At 38.3% G+C, this 20743-nt stretch overlaps 1 protein-coding gene across 1 annotated transcript in view; it reads left to right on the top strand.

Moving 5' to 3' along the window:
• Muc16 (mucin 16, cell surface associated) overlaps positions 1-20743 on the top strand; it is a 169043-nt gene that overhangs the window by 8174 nt on the left and 140126 nt on the right. Inside the window, 5 exon segments of the mRNA XM_032910221.1 lie at positions 3797-3910; positions 4039-4132; positions 4218-4237; positions 9264-15001; positions 15003-18270. Coding sequence (XP_032766112.1) covers positions 3797-3910; positions 4039-4132; positions 4218-4237; positions 9264-15001; positions 15003-18270 — 9234 coding nt within the window.

Raw genomic sequence — 20743 nt, 5'->3', positions numbered from 1 at the left:
TAGGTATGATTGATGTATGCCTGTCACTCTAGCATATAGGAGGCTTTGGGGAAAACATTCTTAGTTCAAAGAGAGCCAGGGGTATATAGTGAAACAGTGTCTGAAAAACCAGGGAGAAATAGCTTAGTCTAGAATACTGCCCATAGCAGGCATAATGCCATAGGTCTGATTCCCCAGCACTCCCCAAAGAAAAAAGATTTCACACTATGCAGGAATATAAATTTATCGTCTTAATGATTAATTCAAACAGGGGCAGATAAAAGTTAAAAAACATAAGAGATTCTGGAATTACAGTAGCCATAGGAAGGCAAGACTTTTAAGGGAGATTGTAATCCCTGTCAAATACTACAGAAAGACCAAGCTGACATAAAAGTGAGAGGTATTTTGGCAACATGGATAGATAAGTTATGTGTAGAGGACTAGATTAAAGGCAAAGTAACATATAGAAAAAGGGCAGAGATTTTGTTTGATATGTTTTTTTAGATTTGCAAATTCACAATTCATGTGAATTGACAAGTATGCACTATGGCTAAGCAACACATGCAGCCATTGTTCTATGTTTTCTTTTTTGAAAAAATTTAAATTTTTTTATTATATATTTCTTTACTTACATTTCAAATGTTATTCCCCTTCCTGGTTTCCTGTCCATAAGCCCCCATTCCCTCCCCTCCCTTTTCCCCATACAAGTATTCCCCCTAGGCATCCCCCTTATTGCCCTCCCCCATATTCCCCTGCACTGGGGGGGGGGGTCCAACCTTGGCAAAACCAAGGACTTTCCCTTCCACTGGTGCCCCAACAAGGCTATTCTCTGCTACATATGCAGTTGGAGCCCTGGGTCAGTCCATGTATAGTCCTTCGGTAGTGGTTTAGTCCCTGGAAGCTCTGGTTAGTTGGCATTTTTTGTTTTATGGGGTTGCAAGCTCCTTCAATTCTTTCAATGTTTCCTCTAATTCACCCCAAAGGGGTCCAATCTCAGTTTGGTGGTTTGCTGCTAGCATTGATCTCTGTATTGAACATGCTCTGGATGTGTCTTTCAGGAGAGATCTATATCCAATCCCTTTCCACATGCATTTTTTAGCTTCATCAATCTTATCTAGTTTTGGTGGCTGTATATAAATGGTCCACATGTGTGTCCTGCTCAGAATGGCCATTCCCTGAGTCACTGCTCTAAATTTTGCTTCCATATCCCCTTCTATGAATATTTTCTCCCTTTTAAGAAGGAGTGGGAGCATCATCTACATTTTGGTCATCCTTCTTCTTGAGCTTCCTGTGGTCTGTAAATTGCATCTTGGGTAATTTGAGCTTTTTGGCTAATATCCACTTATCAATGAGTCCATACCAAGTGTGTTTTTCTGTGATTGAGTAACCTCACTCAGGATGATATTTTCTAGTTCATTCCATTTGCTATGAATTTCATGAAGTCGTTGTTTTTGACAGCTGAGTAGTACTCCACTGTGTAGATGTATGAAATTTTTTTAATCCATTCTTCTGTCGAAGGGCATCTGGGTCCTTTCCAGCTTCTGGCTATTATAAATAAGGATGCTATGAACATAGTGGAGCATGTGACTTTGTTGTATGTTGGGGCATATTTTGGGTATATGCCAAAGAGAGATACAGCTGGGTCCTCAGGTAGTGTAATGTCCAATTTTCTGAGGAATCTCCAGACTGATTTCCAGAATAGTTGTACCAGTTTGCAATCCCTCCAACAATGGAGGAGTGTTCCTCTTTCTCCACATCCTCTCCTGCATCTGCTGTCACATGAATTTTTATCTTAGCCATTCTTACTGGTGTGAGGTGGAATCTCAGTCTTGTTTTGATTTGCATTTCCCTGATGATTAAGAATGTTGAACATTTCTTTAGGTGCTTGTTGACCATTTGATAATCCTCAGCTGAGAATGTTTTGTTGAGCTCTGTATCCCATTTTTTAATAGGGTTATTTGGCTCTCTGGAGTCTAACTTCTTGAGTTCTTTGTATACTTTGGATGTTAGCCATCCATCAGATGTAGGATAGGTAAAGATATTTCCCAATCTGTTGATTGCCATTTTGTCCTAATGACAGTGTCTTTTGCTTTACAAAAGCTTTGCAGTTTTATGAAGTTTCATTTGTTGATCTATGTTAGAGCATAAACCGTTGGTGTTTTGTTCAGGAAATTTTCCCCAGTGTCCATGTGTTTGAGACTCTTCCCCACTGTTTTATGTTTTGTATATGTATATAAATGTACATTATATTAAATATATAATATATATTATATATAATATATTATAGTACTGACAGAATTAATGTAAATGTATAACATAATATATTATATTATAATATAATAAATAATATAATTTTATATGTATAATATAATATATATTATAGTACTGACAGAATATATAATCTATATATGGCAAATGGAAGCGCAGGCTGGCCTAAAACCCATTCTGTAAATTAAGCCGACACTAAATTTAAAATAATCCTGTCGAAGCCTTGCACACAATAGAGATTACAGATATTATCAGAGCACCAGACATGACTCAAGGGAGAGTTTTTGCCTTTGCATTGAACATGCTATTAGAGTTACAACAGAGTGAAAGAGTAGTAAGGAAAATTGTGTAATCATGGAAACTGAAGGAATAAAATACCTGATTATGTGGGAGGATTCCAGAAATGAAATCACACTTCCAAGATAGACATAAGTACAGGAAAAGACGTTTTAGGGACACTATCTCTCTGAAAGAATTAAATTTGATACCAGATTTTATTTGTGACACAAATTCAAAAAATGCCCTCTTAAACCACTACTACCTTATTGGGAAGTATGTTTGAGTCCCTACAGAAATACTTTTAACAAGTCACATGAGAGCTAGAGATACTGGAAATTATTGATTCACTTTCTATATACATTGTATTCTATACCACCAAGCAGGCCTCAGATTCATGATTCTTCTGCCCTATGATTCTTAATATTTGTATTTAAGGTCTATAACACTATATGTTACTTTGATTCTTGTAGTTCATTCATACTCTAAAGTGAAATCAAATCAAGTAAAAAGAGAAGAACAATTTTATGTAAAATTAGGAGAAAAGGAGGGCAGACATAAAAGGTTGGGGATATGATTTATTTGGTAGAGTGCTTCTTGACATACACAAGGATCTTGGTTCTACCCCCAATGTTGTACAAGCTATGCCTGGTGATACACACCTGTCATCCCATTACTCAGGAGGTGTAGAAAGAAGGATCAGAAACTCAACGTCGTTCTTAGCTATGTATCAAGTTTGAGACAAGTCTGGGCTGCATGAGACCCTGCTTTTTAAAAAAGTGAAAGTTAACCTATAGGAAAAGATGTGCCTAATCCTCAAGAGGCCCAGGAAAAGGGGGTGCCTGGTGTGGGGAGCACCCTCTTGAAAGCAAGGAGGAGAAATGGGATGAGGAACTGTTGGAGGGGAGATCTGGAGGAGCAGGAAATGGCTGGAATGTAAATAAATGAATTAACAAAGAAAAGAAAAAGAAATTGTGATAGAAACAGGAGGGGGAGAAAGGGAGGAAGAGAAATGAAGTAAAGATCGACAGTATAAAGCAAAGGGTAAAAGAAAAGAAAGATATTCAGATCTGTGCATAGTCAGGATGGACAGATTGATACATTTATAGGAAAGATATGGATATAGAAACTGACTAGTCATCTTGTGTAGCTGTGACTCAAGGTCACTTTCACAGGCTCTAATAAAGACATGTACTCAATGGACTGATCTATTTAAACAATTGGCTTTCTGGAAGAGATAGTTACCTGCTTTCTTCCTCATTCTCACATGTAGAAATGGAAAATGGTATGCAATATCACACAGAGGTATCTAATGAAGCTGCCCTTGAAGACACTGCAGGCCTGGACAAGGGTCCTCTGGCTTCCATATCACCTGCTAACCATAAAGGTAAATCCCATCATATGCACTCCCAAGAAGTACAAATAATACCTTTTAAATTTCTTCCTGTTTCAAATAAACACACTTCCTGTTTTTCTTAAAAAAAATACTATATGGTTTCTATGAATCCTTGTAAGAACTGGATCTTTGTCTAATGGTCACTATGTAGAAACCAGTGTATACCAGTATTCTTATAACATGCTCAACAATCTTCAGTGCAGACAACAAAATGTTAATTTCACTCTTCCACATTCTTTCTCTAAAGTGTTTCTGTGTAACCCATCTTGGACTGATTCAAAAAGATGCTGATTTTAAGAAGTACCACCATTTCCACATTGATAAACTAATTTAATAAAGTATATGTGTTGGAAATTATGATATAAACAGACTGCACAGAAGGACAGCAAAGGGACAAAATAATTATAATCCAATTTTGTGTGTAGGAGTGTTGTGGATACTCTGCAGCAGCTCATGTGTACTAAACAGGCAGACTGTTGCTAAAGCCTTCTCTTAGCTCCTCATTAGCAGTCAAGGCCTCCGTTGCTGAGCCTAAAGTTCCTCACTGGAAGATTCTAGGCACAAGTGTTACCAGTGAACTATGCTCCCAGCTTCTCACTGAGGGATTCTAGGCAAGTGATCTACTGTGAGCAGTATCCATATGCCTTTTCATGAACTTCCTTAATGTGCCCAAAAATTCCTTATGTACCAGAGACTTTGAACTTGTGGTTCTTACCTCAACTTCCTGAGTATCTGGAATTACAGACCTAGCAATACACCTTTTGAAAATTTTTTATTCTATTTTCAAGTGTAAAATTCTACAGTCACTGTGCTGGGTTATAGCCCAACAGAATACTTACTTTGTGGGTGTGAAGTGCTAGCTTCAGCCTCCAGCAATGCAATCAATCAAATAATCAATCAATCACCAATAATAGCTCTTCAAAAAACCCAGGAAAGTACAAATAACACACCATGAACCCATGCTTCATGTAGGCAGAAGTAATCATTAACATTTATAGTCTTTTATATATTAATTTTAAAATACGTACAATATATGTTAAATTTATTGAAGATAGAGGTGGTAGTTCAGGGCTGTAATGCTCAGACAAGCAGCTAAGTCAGTAGGACTGGGAGTTTGACAGCAACTTGGATAAGTTAATGAGACCCTTTTGAGAACATAATTGAAAGAAGAGCTGGGAATATACCTCCATGATAGAATACTTGATTAACATTACAAGGCAGTGGGTTTTATTCTCAGCACTATAAGGCATGAGGTTCAAAATTCATTTATTAAAAATATTTTAGGATAAATCAAATTATTGGCCAAACTTTCAAGAGATTTTATGCTGTATACTTTATACTACTGTATACATACAAATATACCAATAGCATTTTATTCTACATGTTATAAATTACTATAGAAGGTGAATATGATCAAAATACATTAGACAAACTTCACAAAGAATGAATAAAGATAAAAAATTTAATATTATTGTGTTAGTGAAAGTTAATAAATTAGTAAAAGTGCTTATCACCATGCCTGGTGATGTGAGTTCAAGCTCAGAAACCACACAGTAGAAGAGAATTGGCTCCCACAATTGTCTTCTGATCTCTTTATGCATACCTTGCACACATACACAATAACTTGGACCCACACACACAAAATTAACAAAATTACTTGCTATAGGTACTATACTGCAACTTTCATTATGTCCAATGTACTATTTCCATTATTCTGTTTGAAGAGGCTGCAATGGAATGTCTTGGTATCATAAAGAGATTTTATGATAGAGTAATATTTGAATTAGGCTTTAAAGGAGGAAAATCACTTCATCAGAAAGAAAAAGTAGTTAAGCTGGACCGTCTGCATGGACATCAGAGCTATATACATCATGGCCCAGAGAGAAGTAAGATGTAAGGACCATAGCTCATTAACCTTTGCTCATTGTGAAAAAGAGGAGCAAAAAGAAACTCTAGGCATGGGGATATACATGTAAAAGCCTTGTGATTTCTGAGTGCTCTTTTACAAAATTCCGGCAAATGTGTGATTTCTTCCTGGAGACCATGACATGTCTACTAAACCTGAGAAATTCTGCTTCAAAGAAACATGTTTGGGTTTGTTAGAAAAAAAAAAAAAGGTTCAGTACCATGGTTTGATAACGTAATATTGTTCACTGGTTCACTGTAAGACTTCTAACATGATTGGGGGATTTGCATACTTAAAGACTCTACATAAGCTAGGGCTATAGCTCACATGCATGAAGGACTGACTTTGAGTTACAAAATTGCATAAACTTGGCAAGGTGATGCATACCTGCTATTCCAGCACTCTGGAAATGGAAAGAGGAGGACCGGAAATTCAGGATCAACTTGAGATGAATCGTAATTTTGAGGCCAGCTTAGGCTATGTGAGACCTTGTCTACAATAAATGTAGATATGTGCCTATAGCAAGTGATCTCTTTATGTCAAAATAATAAAGGTTCCCACACTTTCAAAAATGTATTCATTCATACATTCATATAAATATGAATGTATATATGAATGTCTGTATGTACGTTGTGCATACAACACATGAACATAGTATCCATGAGGCCAGAAGAGGGCATCTGACTCCCCTGAAATGGAGCTATAGATTGTTATAAACTGCCATGGCTCTTATGAATTAAACCCGGGTCCTCAGAGGAGCAGCCATTGCTATTTAGGATTGTGTCATCTCTTCAGGCCCAAGCTTTGCATATTTATGGCATCACTTGCAAACAGTTTAAAGATGAGACTATTTTTATTATAATAAATCAATCTTGTTAATTATATAAATTAATGCATTTGTATACTTGGATTTATCTGAAGATTTGATCTTTTATAAAATTTAATTTTTAGTAATAGAATAAATTTTGGTATAAAATTTATTTAGATTATGTTCATTATCACTCATTCCTTTCCCTCATTTTTAGAGTACCCACAACCCCAAATTAATGTCCTTTTTTATTTTTAAATAAAATAACCTACTGAGTCCAAATAGTGCTGCCCATGTGTTCAGGGTATAGAAGTATCCACTGGAGCATGGACAATCAACCAGGGCCACAATCCTAATGAAAGATCATCCTCTTCTAGTGGAATACTGGAATTTCTTGACACTCAGTACTACACTGTCTTAAGTATGCCTTTCTCTCATTATTCCCACATATTGCTTTCCTTTTGACTAAAATTCTTTCTTCTATTTCAAGCTGTTTAAAACTTTTCTTTCCACATATAAAACAAAATCTGACATTTGTCTTTCTGTACTTAATATGATAACTAGTTCTATTTTCCTGCAAATAATGAGATTGTGCTCTTTACAGCTGCTTAGGACAACTCTCTCTCTCTCTCTCTCTCTCTCTCTCTCTCAGTCTCTCTCTCTCTGTGTGTGTGTGTGTGTGTGTGTGTGTGTGTGACAATTTCATGTTACATTCATCTGTGTGTGGGCAACTAGGGCTGATTCCGTATCTTTTTATCATGTACAAGGCCACAATAAACAGAAATATGTAGATATTGTTTTGATATGCTGACCTTTTCATTTGTTTTGTGTATATCCAAGAGTGGCATGACTGTATCATATAATAGTTCTATTTTAAGTTTTTAAATTATAAAACTGCTTTTAACTATTTCCCTTTTTTTTATTTAATTTCATTGTATATGTACATGTGTTTTGCCTACATCTATATGTCATTACTTATTATCTAACACAAAGCAGCAAGAATAAAAGTCCCAAATGGCAAATGTAAACTGGGAAGATGAGGTAGGAGAAACAAAATGTCAAGAAATAAAGAAGGCAAAAGTAATAGCTGGGGCAACAAGGTCTTTCATAAGCTAATGACTGATACCAAGTAAATTTATTAAGAAGTACAGTGTCATATACTATTTATAAGGGAGTAGGCTGGAAATGGCCAAGGTCAGCAGAAACCTAAGTCCAACAATGTTTCCAAAGAGAACATGTGATACCTCAGACATAGCTGTGTGAAGGTTACTAACCACAGCCCAGTGGGTAAGAGTCCAGTTCCAGAAACTACAAATTTGATTCTTATGAGACACTGGCTACAGCATCAATCTGGTCTTGCCAAGTTTTTCCAGATTAACATCACAGAATTGAAGTTCTCCTTGTGCTTTTATCAGGGCCTGTAAAAAAGTCCTGCGTTGGCCTGTACCCACATGTCTGGCTATTGCTTTTGTGTTTGAAACCAATGGAGGTCGAAAGAGAGCATTAAGTCCTAGTGTGTAGTCTGGATCACAGTACTTACAGGTGTGCATCACATTGTTCTGATCATGCAGTTCTAGGGACTGAACCCAGAACTCTATAAATGCCAGGTAAATGTTCTACCCAATGTACTACAAGTCCAGTCTGTACACTCTTAAATGTACATTAACCAATACTGTGAAATGTGGTGTCTTCCAGGAAAATATCTCCCAAAGAATATCTAATCAAACTTTGCAATTAAACATTTGTTAGAACAAAGAAGAACAAAAAAGTCAAAATCAGCACAGGACGGTCACTTTATAGATCACAAACTTTCAAACAAATGACACATCATTTCTCACAAATTAAAGGAGATGCATTCTTATGTACCATTCTTTTTTCCACTCATTTGTCCATTTAGTACTTTGAGCTGAGTGCCTACCACATATCAAGCAGTCAAACATTAATAGATATTACCAAATAGTACTGCTGGAAATGAAAATTGTTGTTCAGATATTATGGTAAGAAAATGAAACATAATTAATTCTCAGTGAAGCTGAATTTAAGCTTGCCTGTGAATTGAACAAAATTAATGGGACCTGATGAGGGATAGATAAGGCAGGAATAGGAAAGAGCTTAAACTTGATCAGTACAGATAATAGAGGGGAACCTGGATTAAATTAATGTCACAAATTATGGAGAAGATACAGCCCAAAGGGATAAAGACTCATTTAGTAGAGTACTTGCCTAGAATTCAGAAATTACTCAATTTTCATCCTTACCACAATATAAACTAAGTATGATGATGCATATCTATAATCTCAGTAATTAGGAGGCATTAAGATCAAAAGCTTAAGAATATCATCAGCTATGAGGTTGAGTTTAAAGGCTGGCCTGTGAAACACGAGATCCAAGCGCGCACACACACACACACACCCCAGAAAATTTAAAAAAGCAGAAGAGGGGAAAACAGATGCTTAATGTAGCAAAATTCATAGTACTCTTTCCTAAGCCATAGCATGCCACCCACATCCCAGAAAGGCAGCATTATATAGGTATGTCTCCACCTTTTATTATGTAGAGAAAAAGTATGAATTGTGTATCAAGAAAGTATAAACATTTTTATGATTTGTGTTACATGTCTCAACTTACAGATCTAACCACAGAAGAAGCAGAAAAAGCAGAGACCACTGCCACAGCTTTGAAGGTCACTTCCATTTTCAATTCAAACACCAAAATGTCAACTGCAAATTCAAGACCCTCGACTCACCTCAAGACATCAGAGAAAACAACCAACATCAACACAACAGAGATGATTATTACAGCCTCAGATGCTTCGAGTACACCAGAAATGATGATATCCCCCACACCTATTACTTCTGAAATACATTCCACAGTTTCACTCTTCACTCATGTTGGAGAACAAGACAATATTGTCATGTCTTCTCTGACAGTATCTCCAAGTATAACAGAATTCACAGCTACCCAGCAAACTCACACTGATACAGAAAGCCATACAGAGACATCAGCTCTCAATGTTTCTACAGGTCAAGCAGAATCAACAACTACATGGCTCACCCAGTCAGCAAAAAAAGAGACTACACGGGTTCTTTCTACAACATCACCTACTGTTTCAGACGTGATGACATCAGCAACTCTATACAACACTTCTTCTGGTACACAGACCATAACATCATTCATCAGCAATGATGGGGAACAGTCCAGTTTACCTACATCTACTCAGGGCATCTCTCCAGGTAAAACAAAAGGGACAGCATCATTATTCACTGACTTAAACACAGAAAGCTATTCAATGACTTCAACTATGCCTGTATATTCAGGTCAACCAGACACTAGGACACTATGGGACACTCATTCTGAAATAGAAGTCACTGCAGGGGATTTAGCTACCACCATTTCATCTAGTGTTCTAGAAATGACGACTTCAAAGACTACTGTTCTTACAGAACCACATACTATAATTCCATCCATCTCCCATGTTGTAGAACAACACAGTCCAGTCATGTCTACTCTGCCTGTCTCTACAGGTATAAAAGAAATCATACCTTCACAAGGAACTCATCCTGATACAGAAAGCTATTCACTGACTTCAGCTCTAAATGTTTCGGCAGGTCAAGCAGAATCAACAACTACATGGCTCAACCAAACAGCAAAAAGAGAGACTTCAGGGATTCTTTCTAGAACAATGTCACCTACTGTTCCAGACAGGATGACATCAGCACTTCTAAACAACACTTCTCCTAGTACACAGACCATAACATCACTCATCAGCCATGATGGGGAACAGCCCAGTTTATCTATGTCTACTCAGGGCATCTCTGCAGCTATGACAAAAGGGACAGCATCATTATTCACTGCCTTAAACACCAAAAGTTATGCAATGACTTCAAATATGCCCACATCTTCAGGTCAAGCAGAGTCCAGGACACCATGGGACACAAATTCTGAAATGAAAGCTACTTCAGGGACCTTATCTAACACCATTTCATATAATGTTCCAGAAATGAAGATCTTACCAACTGTTCTTCCTTCAGAAATACATTCTACAAAAGTTCCATTAGTCACCGAAGTTGTGGGACAACACAGTTCAGTAATGTCTTCTCTCCCTTTCTCTCCAGGTAGAACAGAAAGCATACGATCACTGAAAACTAGTTCTGGTACAGAATACTATTCAGTCACTTCTACCCTGGATATGTCTATAGATCAAGCAGGATCCACCACCCCATGGGGCACACATACTGGAAGAGAAAATAATTTAGAGGGTATATCTACAATAATTTCAACCACTGCTCCAGAGATGATGACTTCAATAAGTAAGAATCAAGCTTCTTCTGAAACACAGACCATAACATCATTCATCAGCCATGCTGCAGGGCAGCCGAGTTTATCTGGGTCTACTCAGGGAATCTCTTCTGGGACAAAAGAAATGACACCATCACTATTCACAGACTTAGACACAGACAGCAATGCAATGACTTCAACTATGCCTGCTTCTTCAGGTCAAGTAGAGAATAGGACACCATTGGGCACTACCTCTGAAATGGAAGCTACTTCTGGGACCTTATCTACCACCATTTCGTATACTGTTCCAGAAATGATGACCCCAGCAACTTTTCTTCCTTCAGAACCATATACTACAGTTCCATTAGTCAACCATGTTGTGGGACAACCCAGTTCAGTCATGTCTACTCTGACTTTCTCTCCAGGTAGAACAGAAAGTATTCCATCACTGGAAATTAGCTCTCATACAGAAAATTATTCAGTGACTTCTACCCTGGATATGTCTATAGATCAAGCAGGATCCACAAACCCATGGGGCACCCATACGGGAAGAGAAGGCACTTCAGGTACTCCATCTTCAATCATCTCAACCAGTGCTAAAGAGATGATGTCTTCAATACCTAAGAATCAAACTTCTTCTGAAACACAGACCATAACATCATTCATCAGTCATGATGATGGACAGCCCAGTTTATCCCTGTCTACTCAGGGAATCTCTCCTGGGAGAGAAGAAGTGATACCATCATTATTCACAGACTTAGGCCCAGACAGCAATGTAATGACTTCAGCTATGCCTGCTTCTTCAGGTCAAGCAGAATCTAGAACACCATGGGACACTACCTCTGAAATGAAATCTACTTCTGGGACCTTATCCACCACCATTTCATATACTGTTCCAGAAATGATGACCTCAGCAACTTTTCTCCCTTCAGAAACACATACTACAAATCCAATAGTCACCTATCTTTTGGGACAACCCAGTTCAGTCATGTCTACTCTCCCTTTATCTCCAAGTAGAACAGAAAGTATGCCATCACTGGACACTAGCTCTCATACAGAAAACTATTCAGTGACCTCTACCTTGGATATGTCTATAGATCAAGCAGGATCCACAAACCCATGGAACACCCACACTGACAAAGGAAGCACTTCAGGAACTCTATCTTCAATCATCTCAACCAGTGCTCCTGAGATGATGTCTTCAATACCTAAGAATCAAACTTCTTATGAAACACAGACCATAACATCCCTCATCAGTCATGATGATGGACAGGCCAGTTTATCCATGTATACTAAAGGAATCTCTCCTGGGATAAAAGAAACGACACCATCACTATTCACAGACTTAGGCCCACACAGTAATGTAATGACTTCAGCTATGCTTGCTTCTTCAGGTCAAGCAGAATCTAGAACACCATGGGACCCTACCTCTGAAATGAAAGGTACTTCTGGGACCTTATCCACCACCATTTCCTATAGTGTTCCAGAAATGACAACCTCAGCAACTATTCTTCCTTCAGAACCACATTCAACAATTCCAATAGTCACCCATGTCGTGGGACAACCCAGTTCAGTCAAGTCTACTCTCCCTTTCTCTCCAAGTAGAACAGAAAGTATCCCATCATTGGTCAATAGCTCTCATACAGAAAACTATTCAGTGACCTCTACCTTTGATATGTCTATAGATCAAGCAGAATCCACAAATCCATGGAACACCCACACTGACAAAGGAAGCATTTCAGGAAATCTATCTTCAATCATCTCAACCAGTGCTCCTGAGATGATGTCTTCAATACCTAAGAATCAAACTTCTTCTGAAACACAGACCATAACATCACTCATCAGTCATGATGATGGACAGCCCAGTTTATCCATATCTACTCAGGGAATCCCTCCTGGGACAAAAGAAATGACACCATCACCATTCACAGACTTAAGCCCATACAGCTATGCAATGACTTCCACTCTGCCTGCTTCTTCAGGTCAAGCAGACTCTAGCACACCATGGGACACTAATTCTGAAATGAAAGTGACTTCTGGGACCTTATCCACCACCATTTCATACACTGTTTCAGAAATGACGACCTCAGCAACTTTTCTTCCTTCAGAACTACATACTACAATTCCAATAGTCACCCATGTCGTGGGACAGCCCAGTTCATTCATTTCTACTCTTCCTTTCTCTCCTACTAGAAAAGAAAGTATGCCATCACTAGTCATGAGTTCTCATACAGAAATCTATTCAGTGACCTCTACCCAGGATATGTCTATAGATCAAGCAGGATCCACAACCCCATGGGGCACCCACACTGAAAAAGAAAGTACTTCAGGAACTCTACCTTCAATCATCTCAACCAGTGCTCCAGAGATGATGTCTTCAATACCTAAGAATCAAACTTCTGCAACACAGACCATAACATCATTCATCAGTCATGATGATGGACAGCCCAGTTTATCCGTTTCAACTAAGGGAATCTCTCCTGGGATAAAAGAAATGACACCATCATCATTCACAGACTTAGGTACAGGAAGCTATGCAATGGCTTCAACTTTGCCTGCTTCTTCAGGTCAAGCAGACTCTAGCACACCATGGTACACTAATTCTGAAATGAAAGTGACTTCTGGGACCTTATCTACCACCATTTCAAATACTGTTCCACAAATGATGACCTCAGACACTTTTCTTCCTTCAGAACCACATACTACAGTTCCATTAGCCACCCGTGTTGTGGGACAACCCAGTTCAGTCATGTCTACTCTCCCTTTATCTCCAAGTAGAACAGAAAGTATGCCACCACTGGTCATGAGCTCTTATACAGAAAACTATTCAATGACATCTACATTGGATATGTCTATAGATCAAGCAGGATCCACAACCCCATGGGGCACTCACACTGAAAAAGAAAGCATTTCAGGAACTCTATCTTTAATCATCTCAACTAGTGCTCCAGACAAGATGACGTCAATAACTAAGAATCAAACTTCTTCTGAAACACAGACCATAACAACATTCATCAGTCATGATGATGGACAGCCCAGTTTATCCGTGTCTACTCAGGGAATCTCTCCTGAGACAAAAGAAATGACACCATCACCATTCACAGACTTAAGCCCAGACAGCTATGCAATGGCTTCCACTTTGCCTGCTTCTTCAGTTCTAGCAGTGACTAGGGGACCATGGGACACTGCCTCTGAAATGAAAGGTACTTTTGGGACCTTATCCACCACCATTTCCTATAGTGTTCCAGAAATGACAACCTCAGCAACTATTCTTCCTTCAGAACCACATTCAACAATTCCAATAGTCACCCATGCCGTGGGACAGCCCAGTTCGGTCATGTCTACTTTCCCTTTACCTCCAAGTAGAACAGAAAGTATGCCATCACTGGTCACGAGCTCTCATACAGAAAACTATTCAGTGACCTCTACTTTAGAGATGTCTATAGATCAAGCAGGATCCACAACTGCATGGGCCACCCACACTGAAAAAGAAAGCACTTCAGGAACTCTATCTTCAATCATCTCAACTAGTGCTCCAGACAGGATGACTTCAATACCTAAGAATCAAACTTCTTCTGAAACACAGACCATATCATCATTCATCAACCATGATGAGGGACAGCCCATTTTATCCATGTCAACTCCCGGTATTTCTCCCTTGATAACAGAAGTGACACAATCACTATTCACCGACTTAGGTACAGACAGCTATGCAATGACTTCAACTTTGCCTACTTCTTCAGGTCAAGCACACTCTAGCACACCATGGGACACTAATTCTGAAATGAAAACCACTTCTGCAACCTTATCTACCACCATTTTATCTACTCTGCCAGAAATGATGACCTCAGCAACTCTTATTCCTTCTGAACCACATTCTACAGTTCCATTACTCACCCATGATGAGGGACAACCCAGTTCAGTTTTGTCTACTGTATTGATCTCTCCAGGTATAAAAGAAGTAATGTCATCACTAGTCACTAGCTCTGCCACAGAAACCAATTCAGTGACTTACAATATGGATATTTCTACAGAACAACCAGGATTCACAACACCTTGGGGCACTCATTCTGGAAAAGAAAGCACTTCAAGAAACTCTATCTACAACTAATCTCAACTAGTGCTCCAAACAGATGACTTCAATAACTCAGAATCACTTTTCTTCCGATACGCAAACCACAGAATCTTTGAACACCCATGGTGGAGGATATCACAGTTTATTGCCATCAAGTCCGAATATCATTTCAGATATAACACGAGTGACACCAGAACTATTTACAGCCTTGAGCACTGAAAGCTATACAGTGACTTCTATTCTGCCTGCATCCCCAGATCAAGGAGAGACTACTGCACAATTGCTAAACCAACCTGGAAAAGAATCCCCTTCAGTGGTTCTACCTACCACCATTTCAACCAGTGTTTCAGAAGTGATGACCTCACCTCTTTCTGAACTTCATACCGTAGATTCATTAGTCACTCATACTGGGGGACAGCTGAGTTCATCCATGTCTAATTTTACTGTCTCTCCTGGTATTACAGAAATTATATCATTACAGGACACTAGTTCTGTCACTGAAAGTCATTCAGTGACATCAGTTCTGGCTCTTTCCTCAAGTCCATTGGCAACTACAAGCCCATGGGAAACCCATCCCAGTAGAGAAGCGATTTCAGAGACTCTTACTATAAACACCTCACCTAGTGCTATAGACTCAATGACATCAAAATCTAAAATTCATTCTTCTTCTGAAACACAGTCCATAATATCAATGGTCACCCATGGTGAGGTACAACCAAGTATGTCTGTGTCTACTCAGGCTATCTCACCGAGTAGAACAGAAGTGACACAATTACTATTCACTGACTTAGGCACAGGAAAGTATTCAATAGCTTCTACTCTACCTGCCTCATTAGGTCAAACAAAGACAAGAGCTCCATCAGTCACTAATCTTGAAACAGAAACCACTTCAGGAGCCCTATCTACCATTATTTCAACTGCTGCTTCAGAAATGATGACCTCATCAAATGTTAGTCCACATAGTACAGCTTCATTAGTCTCTCATGTTGGGGAACAACCCAGTTCAACCATATCTACTTTGCCTGCCTCTCCAGATATAACAGAAATCATACCATCACTAGTCACTCACCCTGGCACAACAAGCCATATAGTATCTTCAACTCTGGACATTTCCCCAGGTCAAGCAGAATCCACAGCTCCATGGGTCACCCACTCTGGGAATGAAGGGTATTCAGGAGTTCTTTCTACAACCATCTTATCTAGTGTTCCAGGCATGATGACATCAAAAACTCAGAACCATACTTCTTTTGATACACAGACCATAACATCTTTCATCACCCATGCTGAGGAGCAGGACAGTTTATCTTTGTCTACTCAGAGTGTCTCTCCAAGTATAACAGAAGTGACATCATCACTATTTACTGAGTTGCCCACAGAAAAATCTGCATTGCCATCAACTCTGCCTGTTTCTATATTTCCACCTGGGAGTAAAACCACATCAGTCACCCATCCTGAAAGAGAAGTCACCTCAGGGTCTTCTACCATCATAACAGCTAATGTTCCAGACATGATATCATCACCAACTCTTATTCCTTCTGATCTACATACTATAGTTTCATTAGTCACCCATGTTGCAGAACAGCCTAGTTCAGCAATGTCTATTCTGCCTGTCTCTCCAAGTACTACAGAAACTATATCACCACTAGTCACTCACTCTGGCACAGAAAGCCATTCAGTAACTTCAACTCTGGCTGTTTCCTCAAGTCAATCAGAGACCACGCCCCAATGGATCACCCATACCAGGCATGAAGGGACTTCAGGGACTCTGTCTACAACCATCTCTTCTAGTATTCCAGATATTATGACCTCAACAAGTTTAAACCAAACTCTTTCTAAATCACAGACCGTAAAATCATTGTTCACACATGTTGGTGACCAACCCAGCTTAAACATGACCACCATGGCATTTTCTCCAAGTATACCAAAATTGACAACATCACTGAGTACAAAATTCAGCACAGAAAGTCACCCTACCACTGTGGCTTTGTCTTCAAGTCTATCAAAAACTACAGCCTCTTTGGTGACTCCTCAAATGGAATCCACTTTAAGTTTTCTAACTACTACCATTCCACCTACTATTCTAGACATGATAACACCACTATCCCTTCTTACTTCTGAACTACACACCACAATTTCACTGGCCACACCTCTTGAGGGACAACCTACTTCATCCACATCTACTATGGCCATTTCTTCTGGTGTAACAGAAAAGATACCATTACTAGTAACTAATTCTACCACAGAAATCTATTCAGTATCTTCAACTCTGGATACTTCTCCAGGTTTAGAGAGTCCTGACTCAATGGTCACCACTCCTAAAATAGAAGCCACCTCAAATATTCTAAGTACAGACATCTCACCTAGTGTTCCAGATTTGATGGCCTCGCCAACTCATATTCCTTTTGAACCACATGCTACATTGTCATTAGCAACCTATGTTGGGGAACAATCCAGTTCAAGTATTTCTACTCTGACATATTTTCCTGGTATAAAAAATATAATGACACCACTGGCCACTACCTCTTTGGTAGAGCCACATACAACTGTTCCAACTCTGTCTGTTCCTGCAGATCAAAGGGAGACCACAGCCTTGTCAGTCACCCATTCTGGAAAAGAAGACATGTCAACAGTTTCCAGTCCATCTACTTTACCTGGGGATCCAGAAAGAACTGAAACATGGGTTATACTTTCTGCCAAGACCAGCACCCCACACCCCACAACAACTTTCCCATTTTCTTATAGTGATACCACTTCCTCAGCATCTGAGGTAGAGACCAGTTCAGTCACAACTCTATTATCTGGTGCTTCTGAAGAAGCTACCTCTCTCTCTGTCCACACTGGGACTATGACAAGTACAACCACTCTAACTGTAAACCCTTCATCTATTTTACCAGGAAGCACAGGCTTATGGCCTTCCAGTCCTTCCACAGAATATACTCTGACTGTGTCCTCTCTTCTCCCTGGGTTTTCTGACCATCCTACAACTAGTAAATCTAGTACTGCAACTTCACAGAACATAGAAATGTCACCATCTCTCAGTACAATTAGACATTCAGATTTTGTCAGTGATGTCATAAGCCCCACCGTAACCTTATTACCATCAGAATCTTCAACACATGCATTAACTGACCTGGAAACCACAAATGAAGCCACTCATTCAGCTACCACAAATTCAAGACCCATTGAGGCTAAGACTACAACTACACTACATGGAAGTTCATTTGCCCTTCTGACCACAAGTAGAACATCCACATTGTCCCCTGAGAATGTGACTACAAGGCCAAGTAAGCATGAAGATTTTATTGTATATATATACATATATATATATATATATATATATGTATATATATATCATATTTGTGTGTGTGTGTATCTGTGTGTGTTTGTGTGTAATATAAATATTTTTCTGAAAATGTTTTAGGTATACAATTCAGTATTGTTTGTACAGTGTTATGCACCATCGCTTTCAGTTTTTAGGCAGTTGTTAGATTCCCGTTTGTTCCTAGCTTGCTGGGGATTGAATTCAGGACCTCACACACTTTCCAATTCCAGGCTACTAAGTTGTACTTGCAACACTCCAAAAAATTTTAATCACCACAAACTAAAATTTTGTACACATTAAGCAGTAATTTGTCCTTCTACATTCCTCCCAACTATTAGTGATTCTTTTGTTTCCTTTCTATATACTGCATATTTTAGCAGGTGTTATACTGATAATCACAGATACTATGAGTTTAGTACTGCAACAGTCATGGCATACTTACAATATAAACATTCATAGCTCATAATGCCTTACTTTGACCCTTATATTTTTCTGTACCTTCTTCCTCAATGATCCCTGAGCCTTAACATGGATAGCTCAATGTATTTATATATCCACACATTCATTTACCTATTTGTGTGTGTTTGAGTGAGGGTTTATGGTGTTTGCATTGCATCACTCTTTATTCCCTTATATTTGCTTCATATTATTCCCTTAAGGTAGGGTTTTTTACTGAACTTGGAACTAAACTGGCAGTGAGGAATCCTGAGAGATGATCCTATCTCCACCCACATGACTGTTCTGGTGTTTTAGGCACATGTTCAATTTTTTTACATGGGTGCTAGGGATTTGAACTCAGATCCTCATACTGGCACAGCAAGCTCTCTCACACATAGATCACTCTTCACAGACCCAAGAGCTACAGCTCTTTTATTAAATTTTGAATTGATATTTTATTTTTTCTTTTTATTCTATTTTTGAAATTATAATATAATTGCATAAATTTAATTTTTTATCCTCCCTTCAAACCCTCCCATAAAGCCCTCCTTTTGATTTTAAAATTTACATTGTTTTCACATGCATGTATGCATATGTAAATATTATATGCTCCAAAATTCTGACTTTTTACTGGTTATTTTCTTTGAAATAGTCTTTATCTGCTTCAAAAATACGTTTTCTTAATGAGAGGTGATTACACTTTTCAGGACAAATGTTTAGATTGTTTGTTTGGGATTATGCTGGCTTAATAAATTAGTTGTTTTATGTTTTCTGGGTATGGTTAACTGTACTAAGTTCCCAATACCAAGCTTGATTTGCATCTTTTGATCATGTCTTAAAACTAACTTTGAGAATTGTTGGTTGTCACAAAGATATACATTCCACTACTTCCCCCGTAAGGTTACTGTGGAATATTAGTAGTTATTGTGGTTCATAGGCGTTATACCTGGGTAAGACAGTTTGCTGTTTTTCTCCTTTGAAATCTTCCACAGTGTTCTTTGGTATGATGAAAGCTAGTCTTCAATGAGGAGGCATTAAAACATTTCCAGCTCAGGATCCTTGGCACCCTAGGTCTCAAGTGCTTGTTGTTTACAGCAAATAGGGACTCCCACATCTGGGGAAGAGGGGGAGCAACAAAAGGCAATAGCAATAGGTATCTGCTATAATATTTCCCTATTCATTTCTGATTCTGCTAATTTGTTTCCTTTATTTTGGTGACTTGGACCAAGGATTTTCAATTTTATCTTCTCAAAGAACCAAATTTTAGACTGGTTGAGTCTTTGTATTGTTTTCTATTCTGGTTTTTATAATTTATTATTTCTAGTTATCTAGTGGGTTTGGAAGGAGTTCTTCCTACTTATAGTTTTTGAGTTGCATCATTAGGTCATTTTTGTGCTCTTTCTGATATTTTTAAATGTAAGCATATATAGCTATATTTTTTCTAATGGAATTGTTTTTAATATACCCAACAGGTTTATTGCGCTATGCTTTTATTTTCATTCAGTTCCAGGATATTGTGTTTTATTTATTTCTTGGTTTCCCCTTTGAACCACTTGTAGCATCATAATAAGCTGCTTAATTTTCATGATTTGCAGACTTACTACAAATTTGTTTGCTGTAAATTTTAAATTTTATTGAATTGTGTTCAGATAAGACACAATTTGTTTCAATCATTTCAATTTTGTAAAGATTTATTTTATATCCCAGAATATGGGATATAAACATTTGTACGTGCTTCTAAAAAGAATGCATTATTCTTTGGAATTTGGATTGGTTATTTTTGTACATTTGTCAGTTCCATTTGGTATATGAATATTAATAACAATATTTCTCTATTTTTTCAGAAGATCTGTATATTGGACCAAGTTGGGTACTAAAAGAACCCACTGTTAATGAACTGATGCTAATCTAGCTCTTTATATCCAAGAGTAGTTTTGGGGTGAAATTGAGGACCCCAGAGTTTGGTGCATATATATTCAAGATAGTAACATTCAGTC

Source organism: Rattus rattus, chromosome 8 (genome assembly GCF_011064425.1).
Source record: "Rattus rattus isolate New Zealand chromosome 8, Rrattus_CSIRO_v1, whole genome shotgun sequence".
Taxonomy (NCBI): Eukaryota; Metazoa; Chordata; class Mammalia; order Rodentia; family Muridae; genus Rattus; species Rattus rattus.
Note: the sequence above shows the minus strand (reverse complement) of the source record. Positions and strands in the feature narration are given on the sequence as shown.